Source organism: Rhipicephalus microplus, chromosome 2, assembly GCF_043290135.1.
Source record: "Rhipicephalus microplus isolate Deutch F79 chromosome 2, USDA_Rmic, whole genome shotgun sequence".
Classification (NCBI taxonomy): domain Eukaryota; kingdom Metazoa; phylum Arthropoda; class Arachnida; order Ixodida; family Ixodidae; genus Rhipicephalus; species Rhipicephalus microplus.
In genome coordinates this window covers 283,150,667-283,163,889 of record NC_134701.1, presented here as the reverse complement: position 1 = coordinate 283,163,889, position 13,223 = coordinate 283,150,667, and the positions used below count along the sequence as shown (strand labels likewise).

General features: G+C 48.3%; 1 protein-coding gene across 2 annotated transcripts in view; it reads left to right on the top strand.

The window, feature by feature from the left end:
- The window catches only part of LOC119180155 (scavenger receptor class B member 1), a 50,917-nt gene that overhangs the window by 36,383 nt on the left and 1,311 nt on the right, over positions 1–13,223 (top strand). For both annotated transcript variants that reach the window (XM_037431306.2, XM_037431298.2), the window contains exon 13: positions 6,406–6,457. In XM_037431306.2, the coding sequence (XP_037287203.2) occupies positions 6,406–6,457 (52 nt within the window). The remainder of the gene's footprint in view (positions 1–6,405; positions 6,458–13,223) is intronic.

Below are 13,223 nucleotides of genomic sequence, written 5' to 3'. Positions count from 1 at the left end.
ATTGAATTCCAATGTTTTCTTTACTCTGTTAGCAATTACCTTTGTAAATAGCTTGTATACTACAGAGAGCAAGCTGATCGGCCTGTAATTCTTCAAGTCCTTGTCATCGCCTTTCTTATGTATTAAGATGATGTTAGCGTTCTTCCAAGACTCTGGTACTCTTCCCATCAGGAGACACCTCGTAAACAGGGTGGCTAGTTTTTCTAACACAATCTGTCCTCCATCTTTCAGCAGATCTGATGTTACCTGATCCTCACCAGCAGCTTTGCCTCTTTGCATGCTCTCCAAAGCTTTTCTGACTTCTTCTATCATTACTGGTAGGGTGTCATCTGGGTTACTGCTAGTTTTTATAGTATTAAGGTCGTGGTAGTTTCGGCTACTGTACAGATCTCTGTAAAACTCCTCCGCTATTTTAACTATCCTATCCATATTGGTAGTTATTTTGCCTTCTTTGTCCCTTAGTGCATACATCTGACTTTTGCCTATCCCAAGTTTCCTCTTCACTGCTTTGACGCTTCCTCCGTTTTTCAGAGCGTGTTCAATTCTCTCCATGTTATACCTTCTTACATCGCATACCTTACGTCTATTAATCAACTTCGAAAGCTCTGCCAGTTCTATTTTGTCTGTTGTATTTGACAGTTTCATTATTTGACGCTTCTTGATTAGGTTCTTCGTTTCCCTGGGAAGCTTGCCAGTGTCCTGTCTAACTACCCAGCCTCCAACTTCCACTGCACACTCCGTAATGATACTCGTCAGATTATCATTCATTGTATCTACGCTAAGGTTGGTTTCCTCACTAAGAGCCGAGTATCTGTTCTGCAGCGACACTCTGAATTCCTGTACTTTCCCTCTCAGTGCTAGCTCATTGATTGGCTTCTTGCGTATCATTTGCTGTCGTTCCTTCTTCAAGTCTAGGCGAATTCGAGACCGTACCATTCTATGGTCACTGCATCGTACCTTGCCAACCACTTCCACATCCTGCACGATTCCTGGGTGTGCACTCATTATAAAGTCTATTTCATTCTTATTTTCGCCATTAGGGCTCCTCCATGTCCACTTGCGGTTTTCTCGTTTTCGGTAGAAGGTATTCAAAATCCGTAAATTATTGCGTTGTGCGAATTCTACTAGTAGCTCTCCTCTAGCGTTTCTAGTACCGATGCCATAATCTCCTACTGCCTGGTCTCCAGCCTGCTTCTTCCCTACCTTTGCATTAAAGTCGCCCATCACTACAGTATACTGTGTTTTTATCTTACTCATTGCCGATTCCACGTCTTCATAGAAGCTTTCAACTGAAGCGTCATCATGGCTGGATGTAGGCGCGTAAGCCTGTACTACCTTAATCTTGTATCTTTTATTCAGCTTAATTACGATACCTACCACCCTTTCATTAATGCTATAGTATTCCTCTATGTTGCCAGCTAGGTTTCTGTGAATTAGGAACCCCACTCCCAGTTCTCTTCTGTCTGCCAAGCCCCGATAGCAAAGGACGTGCCCATTCTGTAGCACCGTATGGGCCTCATCTGTCCTCCTAACCTCACTGAGCCCTATTATATCCCATTTAACACCCTCTAGCTCCTCGAATAGTACAGCTAGACTTCCCTCACTAGATAAGGTTCTAGCGTTAAACGTTGCCAAGTTCAGGTTCCAATGGCGGCCTGTCCGGATCCAGAGATTCTTAGCACCCTCTGCTGCGTTGCTGATCTGACCGCCGCCGTGGTCAGTTGTTTCGCAGCTGCTGGGGACTGAGGGCCGTGAATTATTTGACGTATAAATGTGGCAGGTAATGGCCAGATAATGCACCAGGGTGGCCAATCCTTCTCTGGTGAGGGAGTGCGTTCCCGGCGGTGGTTACCGGTGAGGCCGCACCCCAGGCCTCTTAATGCAGTTCCATCAACACGCGGATTTTTTTTTTTTTTAATCCGGTTGGGAACTGCGCGGCACCGGGATTTGAACCACGGACCTCTTGCCTGCGAGGCGGATGCTCTAACCACTACGCCATCGCCGCACCTATATATATATATATATATATATATATATATATATATATATATATATATACAGTCGAGCCCACTTATAACGAACCTGAGCCTGACGCGGCATCTGTTCACTGTATCCCGAAGTTCGTAGTAAATGAAACACAGCTTTTAAAAAAGTTGCGAGTGAAAATACACTTTTTTTGCCCAAAAAGTCCGCGATGCGCGCGTTTCGAAGGTACTCGGCTGCTGACCCGCATGTCGCGGGTTCAAATCCCGACTGCGGCGGCTGCATTTCCGATGGAGGCGGAAATGTCGTAGGCCCGTGTGCTCAGATTTGGGTGCACGTTAAAGAACCCCAGGTGGTCAAAATTTCCGGAGCCCTCCACTACGGCGTCTCTCATAATCATATGGTGGTTTTGGGACGTTAAACCCCACAAATCAATCAATGCGCGCGTTTCGAAAAGCAGAAGCGATAAGGGCGGTCTCGAGTTCATTTAAAATGGCAGGGTGCTCGTTCGCCGAGGCCCGTGGCATAAGCTGCATGAGGCACTGGCTCCAAAGTATCGTTGTTCTCGCAATCAGATTCCTCCAAATCGCTCTCGCTACTTAATTCATTCAAAATGCCCTAATCCGTGCACGGTTCCGTAGTTTCGGCATCATCACTGGCCGTAATTAAACCATCGCAACAAATGTCCCACCCGCTCTCCCAGGTCGGAGTCAACGACGCGCTGCCACAAATCGTTGCCGGAGTGATCCTGTTCGAAAGCTTCAGGCTCGGAATCGGGCCTGACGTCGACGAAGTCTGCCTCGCGGAAACAGTGTCGCGCGCATGTAGCCGTCACCGCCGCCCACAAAATATTCACCATCTCCACAGCTGAATACCGGGACCCCCGAAGCAGCAAGTTGGCTGCCAGGTGGTCAAGAGCTGAGAGCAAGCGCTCCGCAACGCGGCACCTAACGCGCGGATTACGCTCAAGCCAAGCGGTCACACTTTCGACATTTTGTTGAGCGGCCAGACAAAGCGTGCAAGTCCTCCCGTCTGCCATCCTGACCACACACGCACACCAAGAGCGAGCAAGACGCGCACACGTGACATGCATGCCAGAACGCGTGGAACAGCTCTGGGCTCGTTTCTAGTCGGAAAATGAAACTAATTCGAGCCAGCGTGGCTGGCGTCGCGGAGCGGTGGAGACGGGCAAAGGGGTTGTGATCAAGAGAGGAGAGCAGATTTGCGAGAGAAGGGCAAGGAGTTGCAATAGAAAGGGGAGGATGTGACGGGAGGGCGACCTTGAAAACCAAAACACACAGGAAGGAGACAGGTTGGGTAGCTAGCTTGAAAGGTCTGTGAAACACGCAACTCGCTTGTATAAAAAACTTGAGATAGAGTTTTCGAACTTCGAACTCACGCTGGCGGGTTTCCACGGCCTCACCAAGTTCGATATTTCGCGATTCGTTCCGCGCAAATTAACAGCCGTTTTCGCGCTTCCGCACGCGTGCGAAGGGCATGCTGAGCCGAGTGCGAAGTGAGCGAGAACAAGTCCTAAACACGAAACGAATCGCAAATTATCAAAGTCGGTGGGGCAGCGTACGTGCGTGCTCTAGACGCAGACGATCGGATACAGTCGGTGGCCGACAATGTTGGCAAATGGTCTGGTCACTCCAGGCCGGCGACGCCAACGACAGTACCAGCGATCAAAAACAGGGTAGATGGCCGACCGGTCTTCGAAAGATCGGTGGCAGTATGAAAACACGGGCCTCGTCCGGCGATGCGGGGTGCTCAGAGTAGTGGGGGGGCAAAGGACGGAGGGGTGCGTAACAAAAAGCGGTCGGGGAGAGCGGCAACTAGAGGGGCGTGGAGGCAGGGTCAGCCTTTAACAATAAGAATGTATGGGGACCTCGCCGATGCCTGATCCGTGGTTGAAAGTGGTTTCCCGGGAAGTCGGCAGAGCGTCGACTCTGTTTGCTGTAACCGATCAGCGGCGCTCCGAGACGTTCGTTGTAAGTGCGATTTTGTACCATTGAACCAATGTATATTTTCACGGTCACGCGGATATTATTCCTTTTAAGCGAAAGTTCGTTTCAAGTGGGGCCGTTATACGTGGGCTCGACTATACACGGGGAAAGATGCACTAGCCTCCTTTTTCTGCGGAGCATACATTGCCTTTCTGGCTGGGCTCATCTGTGCGCGTGCTTAACTCGCCAGCGAACAAGGAGAGGGGGGAAGCACTTAGGGTTGCTGCGGTCAGATTGGTTGCCATCCGATATGGTCGCCGTCCGATTGGTCAGAGCAAGTGCCCCAGGGTTGTTTAACAGCTGGCTATATAAGTCGAAGACTGTTGTACTTGACGCCTTTCCTCTTCTACTTCTTCTTCTCTATCCTCATGGGATGTAAATAAACCGCCGCCTGTCCTAAATGAGTACATTTCCTCACTACAAAGGATGGGTTCGGTGACGATGGCCAGCTAACAGTTGAGACCGGTCGGACCCGGTCCCAACAAACTGGAGGCAGCGGTGGGATCCTTCTAACCCCCGAGCCCCGACACCACGAAAGATCGGGAGAACTTGAGAAGTTCAAGTGGCACAGTCTGATTCGACAAACGAATCTGAGAAGGATGTGGCTCTTTCATCACAGCTTTCGCTGCGCTACGCATACACGAATCATGCAGAAGCTTCCCTGGCTTCCAGGCACGAGGGCACAGCGATGGAAGCACGGAGGGTCAGTCAATGAGGCGTCAGTGAAGTTTTTTGCTCAAGGAAAAGCGTGGTTCACTCGACCAGAGGAGACATGTTTGAGGATGTAGTGCGGTCACTTGGGCTGTTGAAAAGTATCAAGAGATGATGTCGACGGAGCAGTTACAAGTTTTGAATAGGGTCACTGAGGAGTCATGTGATCACCTTTTACTGCAAAGGAGAATGAACTGTTAGCCCTGCTCTCTAGGTGGAGTGAGTCCTCTAGCCGGTGAATATGACAGGAGCTTCGCGCAGACCAGCGTAACGAGGCCCAGGTACGAGGTGGACTTCGGGGTGAACATCCAATTTGTTTTGATTACAAATGCAATGTCTAAATCACTGCTTGTTCTTTCTGAAGTTAACGATTGCAGCATTGTTGCTTCTGTAAATAATAAATACAGAACGTTCGAGTGAAGTGCCCTGGCACGGCAGTCGAACCGAACCAACACATGCTTAGGCTACGATAACTTTCGTCGTTTACCAGCGTCAACATGATCGAATGCATCCAACGAGTGCCAATACGGCAGAACAAAAGCTGGAGAACAAGAAGCGACGCATTAACTCGCACAATGTCGGAGGGGCTCGTCTGTCCCAATGCAAGGATCCATTGCTTCAGTCGCTCTTTCTCATAAAGCCTTGCTGTAAATGAGTAAAACCATGTTGCAGGCTAGATTTTGTAGGCATTGAGCACCCCACCCTAGAGCAATTATTAGACATCCCTAGAAGTTTCAGCCACCACACATATGAGGAACGTTGCTATTTTCTAATAGACATGGAAGCGCGAACAATGTGGTACCACACGTGCAATGACGTAAGTAACAATGATGGTAGTGTGCTTACTTTCCCGAAAGTGATGAGCAAGCTTGCCAACTATGGCACTTCTACTGCCGTGCCACAGACGAATAACTGGAGAAGCTGCATAAGCACTTATTCAACAGGTGGGTGTCCCAACCGTATAAATGATTTACACTGTTTACTCTTTCCACCACGCGGGCGCCTGCCCAATCACAGAGGCAGTGGACAAAAGGTCGTGGGGTTTGCATAGGTGTGAGTGGGGTTGGATGGGTTAATGGGTTGTCGAAGCTGTCGCATTCTGTACTAAAGTTCCCTTTTTGCAAGCTCTTCAAGTATAGAGTGCCTTTGGCTGTCTCCCTGGGTGGGCAATTTTTGGAAATATGTACAAAGCATGTGGTTGTAGCATTGTAATTTAGATGTCTTCTTTTCTTTACGCGGAATGGTTTCACTCATGCCTCAGACATACGTGTGCATGGTGTTTCTGTTGTAGTGTTGATTCACGGGCCGGACGCTGAATTTCTTGGCGAGCGTTGTCGTGCTTTCAGAATAAAGGTTCTTTGGTAGCTGCTCTTGATTAGATCCTTAAAGAGCGCTTGCTTTTCATTTGTTTAAATGCGCACATCGCTACTTGTACTTGTGCCTCTATATTCTGGCGTTATTGGCGGACCGGACGAATTTTGTGGATAGGGGGCCTGGGCCTACATGCCCGAGCGGTAAACACCCATTACATGCACCTACAGCTAAATTAGCACATGCATGGCGGTTTGTAAAAAAAAAAGTATGAGAAATACCCAGCCTCAAGTTCTGCCAGAAAGTCCTGTGGTTTATGATACTTGAGCCCCTTAGTACTTTCTTATAATTTTCCCATTCTTCGGGCCCTTACCATGTCATTGTTTTCTTACAGGGGACTGACTGACATACCAGAAATAGTCTTTCCAGTTGTGTGGCAAGAAATAGTAAGTATTTGTCGTGATTTTTTGGTTTTCACCCAAGTAATCAGTGCGGTGGCTTCAGTGATTACATTTCAAAACAATTGTTTATGAGTGTATCTACAGCGTTAGGAAAACATATTGTCCAACAGCAGCATCAAGGCTAGCATAAGGTACACTTAAAAACACAAGAAGACAAGATAGTTGTCGATGTATATGCAAATCTTGACAACATTGCTATTGTCGGTTTTGGCCTGGATGTATCTGTCAATGAATGAAAAAAAAGATGTCACACAAGATAGGGGCCACAGATGAACTGGTGCAGATGCTGTTTTTTTTGACATAATAAGAACCGTTAAAACACGTGATGGTGGACTTCAAATAAAATAGTAAAAGCTCTAAAAATTGGTTTATACTCATTCCAGCATAGTTTAAACGATTGTGCAAGGGAGAACCGCTTAGCGGTCAGCAGAAACATTGGCGGGCACCTGGAAGAGCACTGCAAACGCTGTGGTTGAGTCTAACCACGTTTCTTAGGAGAGCAAGCAGTCGCGCTGAAAGAGAGACAATTGAGCCATTGCTGATCAAAAGGCCAGGTCCCCATCACAATATTCGATTGAGAAAGACAAGCTTTTTTAAAGACGATAGTCTTTTTTGGGGACCTCTGACACAAAAATTTTAGTCTGTCTGTCTGTACATTCGTCTGTTTGTCCACTTTTAACGGCATCAGGTACTTGAAACGGTCGACCCCATCCGCAGCGCCCACCAATGTTGCTCAAGATTCAGCGTTCATACTTGTGCAATTGTGAATTAAAAAGCAATTATTGCTCATGTTTGGGGCACCATAACAACACATATATATTCTGCATGTGCGTCTTTTACTAAAAACGGCATACATAAGTAACTTTAAGGACCCTAGCGCTTATCACGCTGCGCTGATCATGCAACGATTGCACGAAAAGGCGAGTGTTTCCAATGCTTTGCTAAGACGAGACGGTGGTGGCACCTACCTGTCGCCTTGCGTTCTACGCCTTATCACCTCTTAGACGGGCGCTTCGTTTTAAAAGAAAACTGCCAGATGGCGCTCATGTCTCGCGTGTGACGTGACTTGATGCGCTCGTTCTCCTCCGCTGCACGCTCGAGGCACTCCAACGCAGCGCTTCCAGAATACCATTCACCGACTTTCTTGCGCAGAATATCAAATAAATGTTTTGTTCACTCTCTCCACACGCAAGACTATGGTCTTTCGACAACATTTGCAGATTAACATTTGACCCTACTATGATCTGCTGAAAATAAAAAGAAAGGGTACATAGTGCAGTTAAATTCTTTAGAGGCACCTTTACCATCAACTGACTAGTTTTAAATGGTGCACAGGGAAAATTCCATTTATTTATACGCGTGTTTACACACGTTTCACATGGCAAAATGTCAAATGATGGGCTGAAGTATTACCGTAAAATGTCGCAACCGTCTTCACATTTTTAATTTGGATGTACTCTATGGTGGGAGGTAGCAACCGGGACGCGAGTGCAGCTCTCACATTAACTCTCCAACCTTCATCTCCCGAGTTTGATATGCCGTGGTATGGTGTCAAAAGAAAGGGTTCTTGTGATTGCTGTGAGTTATGTGACCCTTCTGCGCCCACCAGTAGCGAATGATCCTGTGGTGCACTCTGCCGGCCAATCATAGCCATACGTGCTGCTGCAACCAGCTTGTATTGCGGCGGGCAAAAGGAAGTATCTGGCGAGATGGAAAAGCAAGAACACCCATGCAAAGATAAAATTTCAATCATTGCATGTGACTTGCAGCTTTTGCTCGCATATGCCTGCGCTAGCATCCTGACAAATCTTTCACACGCTTGAAGCTCAGTGTACAACCAGAATTTTATGTGCCTTCCTGAATCCCATTGCTGTTTTCTTGAATGCTGCAGCAAATTGTTGTCAACTATTGGTCATCTTGACTCGGAATAGAGCCCAAATAAATCCACCAAACAACAGGAAGAATTTAGAACAAGGCCACCCACGGTACAAGGCCAACAGTAAACAAGGCGACAGTGACTCTGATGATCATAATGGCAATCGAGGCAGTTGACATCAGTTGGCCATAGTGGCCAAACTTTCAAAAGATTTTCTGGTATATAAGACAATGGTAGACTTTTAGGGGCGAAGCTCCTTAGGGTGTGGGTCTGTGCATACTCCGTTGGTGTATGTAGCGACCGGTGGCACATACCCGAAAGAGCGGTCCTTAAAATGTCCGCTGAATGGTGGCACTTTTATATGATGAATACTTGAAGTGTTCTTCTGTACTTGGAGTGTTCACTAGATAGACAGACAGACAGATGGACATACAGAAAGGCGAACAGACAGGCAGGCAGAGGGACGGACGGACGAAAGCAAGAACGAATGGGTGGACGAAAGCACGGACGGACTGATGAAGGCTTCGCCCCACCAATCATCATTCACTCCGTGGATATGCTGCGATGTTTTTATTGTAATTTTATATTGTGTTCTTTTATTGAAAAAACGAACCTGTACCGTATTTATGCGCATAATTTGCACCCTCTCATATTTTGAACACCCCTAATATTTTGCCAGCTTTTCGAAAAAAAAATTTACTCTCATATTTCGCCCTCCTCCGCCCGCCCAAGCAAACTCACTGGCCCGCGCATCTTGCTTCGGCCCGGTGCGTGCCTCGACGAACAGACGAGCACTGTCAAGAAGGCTGCTAGTGCGAAGTCCCTTCTTTCGAGAACTTCCCCCAAACTAGGGTCCCTAGAATAGCGCACCCGAACACAAACTTGTTGACGGGTCGCCGGAACTGCTCGAATGTTTGCCTCCCCCTATCTCCTAATCTCTACCACCGCGATAATTACGAGAATGCACGCTCGCGTCATGGCACAGACGACTTCCTGCATCGAAGGCGTGCGGGGCCTGTCACGCCAACTGTCCCCTCGTTCTCTGCATTCACGCTGCAACGAACGCTTGGTTAATTTGGGAAGTTTGTTTAGACTTCGCCATCCGGCCGGCACGTTTCGACGGTTCTCTTACGATGTGCTACAGAAATTATATACGCTGGAATTGAAGCTCCCTGTTGTAAATGTCACCTAAGAAAACGAGAAACATGCCGCCGCTGTGGAATATCCGACTACCCACGAGGCTTCCGTACTCGCTCGCTTCGGGCCTGGCCTACAGTCCACGTGCTCTAAGCCTTGCTCAACCCAGGATGCCGACCACATGGCTCTCGTACTTAACTGAACAGCGCTCTTAAAAATCAATCGCAACAACAACAAAAGCACTTGCGAGCAGAAAAAAAACTCAACGTGCCGACAAGTTCAAACACTTCACAATAAACGATCTCCTCGCTCTCAACAAAGCACAATGCCGACGCTAGCAAAGAAGTCCCTCTAGGCCTACTCTACCCCGGCTCTAACAAAAGCTTGTAACGAGCCGTGAAAACTGGCGTCCGATGCTCCAAGAGCGCCACGTTGGGCGCCGGTGTGGGGTCTCGAGATGGAGAGAGCCATGCCAAGCTCTTGGAGTGAACGGACACAGTAAACACGGTCGGAACAAAGCAAACAACAATTCATTTACATTTATTTAACTGCTTTTGGTGGACGATATCGTCAGCTGAATTATTATAACATCAATCGTGACCAACATGCTAGGACATCCTTACACAATAGTAAACAACACTCAACAACATGACAAACAAAGCGGTGTCGCTAACGCCCGACTCATCACGTGGGCCCACCGCAGACAGCCCGCGGTGCCGGCCACGGCAGATTCACCGCTGCAGGCAACAGTCCGCGCCACCGCCCCGCGCCAAAAGAGACTCGCTCAACTCTTTCGCCCACCACCGGGGCTTGCTTTCCGCCAGGGGTCACCGCCGGCGCTACCGCTCTATTAACCATGATGATGATAGTGGTGATCATCGCTCGCGAACACACCATCTATCGCTCAATAGTTGTTACCTCGAAATACGGCTTCTGTGGGAGACACATGCGCAAACAATTTTACAGGGTGTGTCAGCACCCCCCCATCCCCCAACCTTAATTCAAACCATATTCCGAAAAGAGAAGAAATCCGCTACACAAGCTCTAACGAAACATGACAACCCATGTCCCTACATAATGTCCGCCGCCGGTCGACACTGCTGCGCTGTCCGGCTTGACGACTTCACCTCAGTACCGGTTCTGCAAACAACAACGTTGCCGTCGGCGCGACGAAGCGTCACTCACGCCGACACGTTTTCCGGTTGCGACCAGCACTCACGAGGGCGCCGGACTGCAGGCAGTTGCGCAGGTGCCGGGCATGTCCGTCGCCCGATGTCACAACCGCATTCCTGGCCAGCGGCGAAGACGATGTGCAAAAGACAGCCGCCCATGTGATACATCACTCTTGCTGCATGCATTCCAAACACTCGAAAGAACAATGCAGTAGGGCAAAGGGAAGAAGCTTCGGGCTTCTCGCCGACGTGGTACGCTGGTCAGCACTGCTAGCTAATACATCGGCGGCGGCCGAGACGCCCAGCTAAAATTTAACAAATTACTTTTCCTAACTCATGCATCGCAAGATAACTATAAAGCAAGGGAAGCAGAGTGCAACCCTTCAATGCCACGATCCACCCAGTTGTGCCACGTGCGACAGGCGGTTGCGCAGAGCCTTAGGCCTAATTAGTCGTTTGACAACAACCGGCATCCACCCACCCAGGCACAGAAGAGGCAGCCGCAAGGATACATCCACTCTGTAGGTGGCTCTATCGCTCGCCGCACACAGCAGCTTACTGAGCCATCGGCGTCCACCATTCCGGACAGTGTCGAGCCGCAATACGAGACAGCAACGACGCCCGGCTCCCTGAGCCCAAAGAGATAGAAGAAGCTATTTACAGAAAATTGGACTACCCACGAGGCTTCCGTACTCACTCGCTCGCTTCGTGCCTGGCCTAGAATCCACGTGCCCTAAGCCTTGCTCACCCCAGCATGCAGACCACATGGCTCTCGTACTCAATTGAACAACGTTCTTAAAAACCAACCGCAACAGCAACAAAAGCACTTGCAATCAGAAGAAAAAAAACTCAACGTGCCGACAAGTTCGAACACATAACAACCGATCTCCTCGCTCTCAACAAAGCACACCGCCGACACTAGCAAAGAAGTCCCCCTAGGCCTACTCTACCCTGGCTCTAACAAAAGCTTGTACCGAGCCGTGAGAACTGGCGTTCTATGCTCCAAGAGCCCCACGTTGGGCGTCAGTGTGGAGTCTCAAAATGGAGAGCCACGCCACGCCACACTCTTGGAGTGAACGGACACAGTAGACACGATCGAAACAAACCAAACAACAATACAATTACATTTATTTAACTGCTTTTGGTGCACGATATCGTGAGCCGAATTATTATAACATCAATCGTGATCAACACGCTAGGACATCCTTACACAATAGTAAACATGACAAACAAGGCGGTGTCGCTAACGCCCGACTCACCACGTGGGCCCACCGCAGACAGCCCGCAGTGCCAGCCACGGCAGACCCACCGCTGGAGGCAATCGTCCGCGCCACCGCCCCACGTCAAAAGAGACTTGCTCAACTCTCTCGCCCGCCACCAAGGTTTGCCTTCCGCCAGGGGTCACTGCCGGCGCTACCGCTCAACCAACCATGATGATGATAGTGGTGATCACCACTCGCGAACACAAAACCACCTATCGCTCAATACTTGTCACCTCTAAATACGGCTTCTGTGCCTTCTGCGCAAACAACCTTAAAGGGTGTGTCAGCACCCCCACACCGCAAAGCACTTCAAGGGGATGTACTTCAACGTGATGACCGGCTCGATCTGTACGTGAGAAAGCAAAAGAGGGTGCGATTGCTAATGGAAGTTTCCTGCCATTGAAGGAGGCCTTTTCAATTATGTGCGGATGCTTAGTTCTTCCGATATTGCCGTGTCGTTGGACCTAGTTTCTGCCAGCATTGTCGAAAGAGCTTAAAAAAAATGGGGTGTTGAAACGCTCTTGATGAAACCATGGGACGATGCGCTTCAGGAGGGCGGCTGCAGCAGCCGCGACGATGATTCCCAATCGGACTTCGTGATCAGTGACTCCCACTAGCACTGATGACTGGTTAAAGTACGTGCTAATTCTTTCAAATTTAACAAGTACGCTTCGTTTGTGCTCCCATTTACTTTTCTTTTCTGCAATTTCTTCTTTAAATGTATATACTGCTCGCGTTAGGAACATGACACAATATTTCGTGTGCGCTCGCGAAATCCCCACGTAATTTGTGCACTCCCTTTAGGGACCCCGAAATCTCGAAAAAAAGTGCGCAAATTATGCGAGTAAATACAGTATTTCATTTTTTACAGTAGTCTTGTTAGATGTTGCAACCAATCACTGAGTCTGTTCATGTCTTTTTTGTTCATTGACTAAAAAAAATTGTGTAAAAAGTAGTGGAGCATGAAGTGCCAACTAGCTTGAACCCACATCTACATAAGGCACTGTGAAGCACACACCACACCCCAACACTCCACGATCAACCATATTGAAACAGCACATAGCAAACTTTTCTAGTGATGAGTAACTGCACTTCAATGAACACTTTCTACACCCCTTGTTGACCCTGGGAACACATATTTTGTTTGCTTTCATAGTATGTTCCAGCCCTCTTCCTGAGACTCACTAGGTAGAAGAGCTTGAAAAATTTAACGGTATTGATAAACAAACAAATGTTTTAAATGTCTACTTTCACAATGTTACAAGCTTACTTCGTGTAGCATATGCTTTCCTTGCTTGTATCAA